This window comes from Xiphophorus hellerii, chromosome 4, assembly GCF_003331165.1.
Source record: "Xiphophorus hellerii strain 12219 chromosome 4, Xiphophorus_hellerii-4.1, whole genome shotgun sequence".
In the NCBI taxonomy this organism is placed as follows: domain Eukaryota; kingdom Metazoa; phylum Chordata; class Actinopteri; order Cyprinodontiformes; family Poeciliidae; genus Xiphophorus; species Xiphophorus hellerii.
This window is the reverse complement of record NC_045675.1, coordinates 27,776,177-27,786,707: the sequence shown is the minus strand read 5'-3', so window position 1 is coordinate 27,786,707 and position 10,531 is coordinate 27,776,177. Positions and strand designations below refer to the sequence as shown.

General features: G+C 39.6%; 1 protein-coding gene across 2 annotated transcripts in view; it reads right to left on the bottom strand.

Moving 5' to 3' along the window:
* onecut1 (one cut homeobox 1) overlaps positions 1-10,531 on the bottom strand; it is a 16,911-nt gene continuing 6,380 nt past the window's right edge. For both annotated transcript variants that reach the window (XM_032561429.1, XM_032561430.1), the window contains exon 2: positions 1-6,470. In XM_032561429.1, coding sequence (XP_032417320.1) covers positions 6,181-6,470 — 290 coding nt within the window. In that variant the 3' untranslated portion in view covers positions 1-6,180. The remainder of the gene's footprint in view (positions 6,471-10,531) is intronic.

The following is a 10,531-nucleotide window of genomic DNA, read 5'->3' as shown; positions in this document are numbered from 1 at the left end:
TAAGGTTTTCTTTGCAGTTTTATTAGACTTTGCACATAGTCGTTACACGAGTACGTACCAAAAAGAACAGATACTTGGTGGAGCGAGGCGGCGAGCCACGGCAAATAAAAACAGACCCAGCTCCGTGGCATGGCCCCTGGCAGACCGGCTGCCCCCAGCCCGCGCTCCACCTCACCACCCCGTGCACAAGACAGCAAAGTGAGCAGAGGCTTCCAGCCCCCCACCCCCCCCGCTTTCAAAATGCTTTCGGATTGTACGTTGAACAGGAGATTCCCCCGGTAGGAGTAAGCTTGCCTACATAGCCCTACGCCTTCTACATTCTATACCCGTGCGAATGGCGAAGAAAAACTCAACAAATCTACCACACAAATGCCAGTGCTCCCCCCCCCCTCTATCCCTCCACCCCCACCCCTCTTCAATATACATATTTTTTCTCCAATTTTTTATTTTTATTTTTTTTTTTTTTTGGTTTGTTTTAAAAATCTTTGGATGTGCAGTATTACCCATAGAGTAACAGTTTTTTTTTTCTTCTTCCAAAAATTCAAAGGAAACTTAAAGAAAAAACAAACAAACAAACAAACAAAAAATCCACACACACACACACGCATACACACTGCTTGTTATTTGCCAGGTAGCCAATAAAGTAAGTCTGTTTAACTTTGTAGGCACTGGCTAAAAAAAAAAAAAAAAAAAGGACCGTCTGGATTTTTGGCAGTGTTCAAAACACACACGTTGAAATGTTGGCTAGGATGCAGTTAAAAAAAAAAAAAAACCAAAAAACTACAAATAAAAAAACCGACTACTCTTCTGTTAGATCTAAACATCAAAAATAAGGCTGTAACGTAAAGCATAAAATGTATTTCTTTGTTTAATTTCCCCCCCCCTTCTACAAAAAAATCCCCTATACTATGTACAAATCTAGAGCTTCTACAAATGCATAAATTAAAGAACCTATACAAAAAAAAAAGAAAAGGCAATTAAATTAAAATCACAACACAGCAGTAGGTAGAAGAGAAAGTAGGAGCACAACATCACAGCAGTTGGTTTTACCCTGTAAAAGTAATCGTCTACGTCATAACATTGGCATAACCCCCATCGTCTGATAAAAAATAATCTTCTCCTCCTCAGGTTTCGCGTCAACCCTGAAACTTTGTCCTCCATGTCTTGAAACAGAGCACTTCTGCCCCCCCCCAAAAAGAAGTAAAAAAAAACAGAAGTAAAATAAACAACAAACAACAGCTCCAAAATAGATAATCGTACAGCTTTTTTGACGTAACAATATCAAATACCACACAGGTGGAGTTCTCCATTAGTCACAGATAAGACATCTCGATGCAGAACTCAAAGGAATTATTACTATGAGGTATTCAGAGACACTGGTAAAAGACATGCACGGCCAGAGTGCTGGACCCTCCTACACACAGCAGAGAGAGAAGGAAGGGAAGAGGGGAGGGAGTGTGTGTGTGTGTGCGTGTGTGTGTGTGTGTCTGGAGGGGGGGGGATAGAGGACGAGAAACATAGACCTTTGGTTTGATCTGTAGAAGTGGACAACAGAAAATCCTTTGGTATGTCTTCATTGCATGGTTGCGCTGGCAAAAGCACCACGGTGTGATTCACAAAACGAAAGGTACAAAGGAAGAAAAAGGAAAACTAAAATAAAAAAAAAAAATCCTTGTCTCTTCAGTTGTGGCCTTTCTACAGGCTGAGGTATTCACAGAGTTAAAAGTGAGAGGTCAACAGCGGTTTAACACTTTGGTTCAAGCAAGGCACTCGTCCTGGGAGGTTGTATTATTATTATTATTTTTTTTTCTCTTCCAGTTTTTGTATTTTTTTTTGTATTTTTTATTTTTAAAAAGAAAGATTGCAACACATCTGCTTCTACTTTCAGGAACATGTCTGCCTATAGTTGAATCAATGATTCTGCCCATGGCTATGTCAGGCTGTCTGCCTGCTGTCATGTGAAGATGTCTCTGACTTGTTCGTTGGATCAATAATATGCAACACAAAGGGGCAGGGCCAGCAGAAAAAAAAAAAAAAAAAAAAAAATATATATATATATATATATATATATATATATGTATATATATATATATACAGCAGGGTTACGAATAGTGCTGTGATCAATTATTCACCGTCTTACTGCTGTGTTTTGATTTTCTTTTTATCACACTTATATGTTTCAGATAATCAAAGAAATTGTCCTATCAATCAAAGTTTTTTTGTTTTTTTTTTTTACATAAAATGGAGTTTACAAATAGTCACCTTCCTAAAGTAATAGCCTAAGGTTATTTTTTGACACAAAACAAAACAGAACCTCTTTCTTACCAAAAGGCAAAAAATAAAATAAAATAACATTTTGGCAAAAAATGACAAGGGCTATTATTTTAGGAAAGTGACGAAAGGATGATTTTATTCAGTGAGAAACAAAAGCTATCCAAACCAAACAAAATATGGTTCAATTCCATTAACTTCAGTCCAGGCTACCAGATCTATAGGATCAATAGAATGTGTAAAAAGATGCATAATGCCCCAATCTGAGCCATAAGAAAGAAAAAAATCACTGACATCTATAGGTATGGAAAGGGATCCAGAGTCATTCCTGGTGGTTTGGGACTCCAGTGCACACATTTCAGATGAGAACATCTTTATGATACTCGAGACTTCTGGGTATTCGGTGAACGGACGAGACGAGACTGAAACGTTTTGGAAGTGCGTGTCCTGCGACAGCTGGTGTAAGACTAAGTCACAAAAAAATTGAAATAAAATAACCCAACAGTTGAGCCAATCATGATTTGGTTATGCAGCAGAAACATGGTCTGAAATACATCAGCGAGTGAACTTCTGAATGGCTCCAAAAGAATTTTATTTTTTTGGAGTGGACTAGTCAAAGTTTGGACTCGCATCCCGTTGCAATGCTGACAAAAACAAGCGGTTTGTGATATAAAGTCCTCCATGGAGGTTTTAAAAATTCTGCAAGGAAAAGTGGGTCGAACGTCCTCTGTGACGACGCAAAACACTCGTTGCCCGTAACCACAAGACGTCCAGTACATGGAAATCCCAAGTTCTCACAGGGGAAACAAGAGAAGCGTTCAGAATAATCAGTTACTACGGTTAAGTTGCAGTCTATCTCCACAAAGGGCCAGGTCACTGTGGATAGCGTTCTAACTTTTGAAAAATTTTGAAAACTGTATTTTGTATTTACTCCGGTTGTGTGTGTTCATCCAATCAGGTTGGCAATCTGAAGCCTCTAAGTGTGACAAAAAGAGCAAAAACAGAAGAAATCAGGAAGAAGGGAGCAAACACTTTTTCATGACATTTTAGTTTAAATCAACATTCTATGTTGATTTAAAAAAAAAAAAGCTACAAACTCAAATTTAAGCACCTCTTTTACATTTGATCTGGGTTCTTCAAAAGAAGAAGCAGAAAGACTAACTAAGAAAGATCACATCACTACAAGTCTACTCTGCCGGCACCTGCATGGACAGTTGTGTGCATCTATGGCTGGATCAGCACGTCTGCCTTTACCTGCATCAGCAGGGCTTTGTATGGAGCTGTAGTTGGAGCACAAATTAAGCAAGAGCACTCATAAAAATGAAAAAAAGAAGCAGAATAAAAAGAGGACGCATGGGTTGATTGCAGGTCAGAGGGTCTGGAGCAGGAAGGACAGGACAGAACAGGAGTGAAGATGCAACAGAGAGAATGAGAGAGAGAGAGAAAGAGAGGGGGGGAGCTAAATAAAAAGAGGACAGGACACATACATCACACTTCTTTGAACACCACTCACAGAGGCCGTGCAATTAGAAAAAATCTTTGGTTATCTTTGGTATCATCAAAAGTGATAGAAATCACGTATGGAACTTGAGTGAGGTAGCATCTTTGGTTCACACTAAGAAAAAAAAAAAGAACAAAAAACAAAACATCAGCAGGTCTTGAGACATTGTTTTGTCATATTTTTGGTTTTTCTCTCGAGAGATAACGACGACGACGAAGAAGAAGGCCTCTCCTCCTTCAGAGATTCGTTGTGATGGATGTACATCTGCTAACCCCAGTCGAGAGAAGGGAGGGCGGGGGAGGGCTCAGTTTAATACATTTAATGCTGTGCCACCCCAGAGCCAGGCCCATGAAGTGCTTTCCTCCGAGTGCTGAAATGCAGGGAAGGTGAGGGCGGGGTGAGAAGGGGGGGGGGACGACTTGGCAGCGAGCTGACGTATAAAGATGCTTTTGCATTCAGGTGACGAGTTGACATTGCCGTGTAAGCGCCCCAAAGTGATTCGATCATTGATATCATCTCCTCCGCTGTACATCTTTGATGAGGAGATCAAATCGAATCCACGTGAGAGGCTTTCGGCGACGATGGACTGACGCTACAGTCCTGACTATTAAAGCGGTGACACAGTTTGTCCTTAAAAAAAAAAAAAGAAAAGCATCCGAGGCTATCTGTCACGCACGGAGCCAGCAGTTTGTGTGGAGAAAACACACCGTCATAGAAGATCGAGCGGAGCTGAACGTGTGGCAGCTACTGATTCATTTCAATGCGACTCTGTTTAGCTCACGTTTTTATGTGACGGGGGAAGGTTTGTGTTTTAGGATTTATGAATAAAACAAACGTTTTGTGAAAAATAAGCAGCGACGTTCTTATGCTTAAAGACGCAAACGTATTTTTTTTTTATTACGAGGCACGTCTGAGTGGTATTGCTGTTAAGACTTATACCACAAATATGGTTCATCCGTAATATTTTTCGGATTTCCGAGGGACTCCCAAGATCCCACACTTGTTGATTTGTGACCCACGTTGCAGTCCCCAACCCCCAACTTTGGGAAACACAGCATATAGTAATGCAGCTTTGCCCCTACCCCACCTATTGCTGCCTGGCTAGGTTTTTTTTCTTATGTAAAACGAGACAAATTCAGCTGCTTGTGAATAGTATGACTGAAAAAACATAGACAGTCATTGTAAAATGGCCCAAAATAGATCTGTTTTTACCTTCGTAGCATGTAATTCTGTAAAGTATTTTGTATCAAAACTAACATGAATAAATAATTGTTATAGGTCACATTAAAGTAAGTGTTATAAACACTATGTCAAGTCTTTTTTTTTTTGCTCTTAGTAAAAGCAGTTGAATCTGGAAATAAATGTTGATAAAAAATTTTTTGCAAATACAATGGACACTTTAAAACTTAATGTTATCATATCAAGAAAATACCATAATTGCCCATACTTACTTTTTAAATAAATATATTCTTTGGTCTTTGTAGGTTTCGTTTTTGCGCGGCACGAGAAGCTTGATGCCGATTGGTTTCTTTTATTTTCCCAGCTGAACGCATCAGCATGTTGGAAGAAAGCACCACTAAATGGGCCGAGCTCCATTTTTTTCCTTCTTCTCCTTTTCGGTCTGGTTCAGGCTGTTTGGATTTGGGTTAGCACTCTATGAAAAGACATTTCTTTGCCCCTCCCGCCCGTCTGTCTGGAATGCTCGACAGAACGACAGACGACTCGCACAGACAGACAGACAGACAGACAGACATACAGTCCACGCCACTGGTCCAAACAAGGTTGCAGAACAATCCGGGTCGCTCCCCACAGGATGAAAATGTTCTTTCTTTTTAAAGTTGGTTGGTCAATCCCGTTGGAACTCCACATTCATCCATGTTTTTTTTCCTTTTTTAAATTCTTCTTTTCTCAGGCTGTGGACAGCTGCAGACCAGACTGCCGATAGGCTGATTAGACCTCCTCTTATGGGACCCATCATTAAAACCAACCAATCAGATTAGAGATAAGGATGGCAAATGATAGACTGATACACAGTAGGGAGGTGAAGGGGGGGTGTAATAAAGCTAAAGACCTGGGTGTGTACGTGTATTTGTGAGTGCGTCTGCATGTTGGGGTGTGTGTGCGTGCGCGCGCGCGCGTGTGTGTGAAAGAGAGTAAAGTCTTTTTGCAGTATGTTACACAAAAACTGTCGCTGAAACAAACATCGTAAAGCAGGTCAAACAAGAAGTCTTTGGTTTGCTTTTCATCTTTGGATACTATAAATATCAATATAGTACAGGTTTAAGGGCAAAATGTTGCTTCAAGGACTTTTAAGTTTTCTTTGTTTCTCAGAAGTGTTTTTTATTTTATTTTAAAGCTTTTCCACCGAGGTTGAGTCAGTCCATGAGTTGGTCAGGTTCAGTCCGACTTCAGGCTTTGGCGCAGACGTTGGGCCCCGAGTTGGCTGCGTGACCGGAACCGTCGTCCACCCACTTGTCCAGGCTCCGGCGCCGAGCGTTCATGAAGAAGTTGCTGACCGTGGCCAGCTCGAGGCCCAGCTGCTGGGCGATGGTGAGCTGCAGCTCCTTGGACGGACGCTTGTTCTCCTTGAAGATGGCGTGGAGCGTCCGCCGCTGCACGTCCGTGAACACCAGCCGGGGCTTCTTGGTCACGTTCCCTCGCTCGCTTCTGCCGTGGTCCTGCTCCTTGCGCTTGCATGCTGCAAAGGAGGGGAGAAGCAGATGGAAACGGAAAAGGCATGAGAGCGATGCGCTTGATTGGAGAAAAACAACAACAAAAACAGGAATTAGGTCAGTTTATGGTGGGAGATCTGGCTTATGTGGCCTCACATGGTTTCACTTCAGTTACTTTGATTTCAGAATTAAAGGGGCAGTGTTATGTGTTTTCCAGGCATGTAGTATCATTTTATAGCCCAGTTAAGTAATTATGTTGCCTTCAGTTGTTAAAAAATGTCAAATATGACTTAAAATAAATTTTACTTCCTAATTTAACACTTTAAAATTGGGCCTTTGTCACTTTAAAAACTGCCGCTCTTTCTGAAACTCCGCCTTACAGAAGTCATCACAACATGGCTCCTCTTTAACAACACTTTTATGGCATTGCACTGAAAAATAATTTGTATTATGAACTCAGCAAATGCAGAATTTCACCAGGTGTTTGCTAATTGCTGCTGGCTAGTCTGAAGGAGCTGAATGCATGAGTCCCAGGGGAGGGCTGCTCTGTGAGGCAGAAGCTCAGAGGAGGAGCTGCGTCTCGAAGGCGGAGCTAAGTCCACCCAGACATTTTGTTTAGCTGAATGGTTGCCATGGGAGATTAAAGGATTTTCCAAACATGCATAAAAGAATCAAAGCGACACTCCAGACGTCTTTCTGACAAGGGAAAACATTACAGCTCAAAAAAATAAATTTCACATATTACTGCCCCTTTAAAACATATAGTCCAATATGACTAACATAGCTCTAGTAGTATTAACAGCAATAATAATGATAACATTGATACCAGTAATGCAAAAAAACAACAACAACACAATATATCAAGATATTTTCTCATATTTAGCGTACATAATTTCCTTACGCAGAAGTTTGAATTATTTAATGTTTGGACATTACTCTAACTACACAGTCAAACTGATCTATAGTTTCACACCACAGACTGAAATGCAAAAGCCTCTTCTTGCGGTTCTGATTTTACAAGTTTTGAATTTAAATTACCCCCTTCCCCCAGATTCTAAAGTCCTTCCTTTGAAATTTCACAATTTAACGCCTTAAAATAGGGCCTGTGTCTCTTCACGAACTTCCTGCTCTTCCCGACACTCCGCCTTCAGCATGTCATCACATCAGCATCCCTCTATCAAGCGCATACAAACATTTGCCGGAGCGCTGGACTGAGAAATATCTCACACAATGAGCTCAGCGGATGCGCAGTTCCACCAGGTGTTTGCTAATTGCAGCTGGCTAGTCTGGAGGAGCTGACTGGGGGAATTACAGGGGAGAGCTGCTCTGTGAGGCGGAAGTTTGGAAACTGCAGCTCCAAGGAGGAGCCTCTGAAGGTGGAGCTAGCTGTGTTTTGCACAGCTGAATGGTCGCCACGGAGATTAAAGGATTTCTCAAACATGCATGAAGGAATCAAGGCAACATTCCTGTTTTTAAAACATTATAACATGAGGTAAAGCTTAAAAAAGTCAATTTTGCATAACACTGCCTCTTTAAATCAAATAACATCTGAAAGAAAATTAATTTTCAACATTACCATTATGTTGCTTTTTATGCTCTTTTAAAAAGTTTTGTTATAAATGCATCGCACTCCTGTTACTGCCCACATTGGTTTTGACAAGAGGTTGACTTCTAATGCGTCTGGACAACCCAGACAAGATCTGCTTTGGCTGATTTCATTAATATGTCGTGGATTAGAACTGCCGCCGTGTTTGGTTGAGACAGAAAAAAAAAAAAAAAAAGAGTCTCATCAACCGGTCAGAGGTTTCATGCGTCTCAGCGCATAAGTGGCCATTCATGCCCCCGAAAAAAAAACAACAACAAAGAATGCGTCAAGAGTCATAATAATGCTCACGGATCTGTAAAAGACCACATATGCTGACAAGCTGATCTTTATGCCTGTGAGAACTCTCTTTGACATTTAACAACCAAAAGGAATCCAGCAGCAGTCTGGAAACTGTGCTGCTTTATTTATTTATTTGTGTTTGTTCTAACACAGCAATTATTGAGAGAGCTATAGGAAATCACAGTGGGATTTTTCTGTCTCTTTAATTTTTCTCAGAGCAACGTGGGCTGTAGCAGCTGGTCCAGGCAAAGACAGCACTCCACTCATAAGACGAGAACTCACTACGAAACCAAAAAAGATCGGATGCATTTGAATACACTGTATTTGGGCTGGTTTTATTCAATGTTTCTTAGGAAAAATTATATAAGTCTAACATGTAACAGAGAATTTTATAGCTTAGAGCCAACTTTTCAAAATGTGTTGCTGAACTCTAACAAAACCTGAGATTCGGTTAGGTTTTACCTGCACTGTTTTATAAGTTTAGAAATGTAACAAAACAGGGAATATTTGCCTTCTTATTTATAATTTATTAATCAAATAAAAGCGCAAAACCTCTGCAATTCAAAGGGAGCGTCGTTCATTTAAAACCGACAAGAACAAATGATTGACCAATACTAAATACACTTGATTAACACTGATATCATAGGTGTGGGCATTTATCGTATCATATTCTTTATAATTTATCATGATACATTTCTTATTATGGTATGAGTGTTGATTTATCGTTGTCTCAATAAATTCCAATTAAAGTTTCTCAAACCACTGTTGTTGTTATTGGTAGTTGTACTATTTTCTCCATGTTCTGTTCAATGAAAGCAGCGATAAATACCAATAAATTTGAAAATACAGCTCCTGTGTGCAATTTGGCGAAACAAATCACACTTCTTTATACGACATGTGTCTTACAGAAGAACGTTACAAGTGGGAATGTTTGTCAAGAGCATTATTTGTGTTTGTGGGGCTATAATTATAGTGACACACAGTCACAGTCATACAGTTACATGAAAAAGATGTAATAAATAGTTATTATTGTCATTTTTTATTGTCATGATGGCAGCAGCAAATACTGTGATAAAATTTTAAGTCCATCGCTGACATATAGCTTCCCAAATACATTCATTAGTGTACAGATATAAGCTTTGCATGTGCTTCTGTACTAGGTGGTAAAATCCTGACCTTTTTTTTATACAGTCATCTGGTTCGTCCTCCATTTAAAAAAACCAAAACAAAATCAAGTAAGGGGTTTGGGTTCAAGTAAGAAAATCCTATTAAATATCTTTTTAAAAATCCATTCAAACAACAACCCCCCTCCACACACACACACACACACGCACACGCCCACACACACACACCCACACACCCACACACACACCCCCACACACACACACGCACACCCACACACACACACCCGCCCACGCCCACACGCACACACACACACACCCACACACACCAACAACTTTGGTGTGCTAGCTTAGCTTGACACCAAGTTTGACTTAAAACAGGTAAAGTTGGACACAAACTCCAAACCATAAACTTTCTCAGCCACGTTTCATAACTGTTTTGAGCTCATGCTAAGTCGATGTAGTTATTTATAACCCTGTCTTCATAAACATACCAGCCCTGTAGCCTCTCCTTCAATTGATATATAATTCAGTTAAAGCCCAATCAAAGAGACATTGTTTTGGGTAAAAAAATAAATAAATAAAAAATTATAAGAAGTAGAATTTAATTATTATTGCATTGCCCTCTACTGCATTTTATTAAAACGTACAGAGTTTTAATGACATTCTCAATACCTACCAAAACTAGTTTTATTTTTTTTTGTAGTGCATAACCGGGGAATGGTGAGCGCTGTCCATGGTGCTGAAAACAAACAACAACAAAAAAAAAAACAAACAAAAAAACGCACTTTAAATAAGACATTTGAGAATATATATATATATATATATATATATATATATATATATATATATATATATATATATATATATATATATATATATATATATATATATATATATATATAATTAAAAAAATTAAGCAAATGTATAATTTGTATTCTGCTGCTGTTTAACTTTTTGAGTTTTTCGTTGTTGTTTCGTTTTATGTTTTATCAAGTCAAATACAGCACAGCCAGGCAAACCAAAGCGCACCGACTGGTCGAAACCAGCAGGGGGCAGACGCAGGTTACTAAAGGGTCAG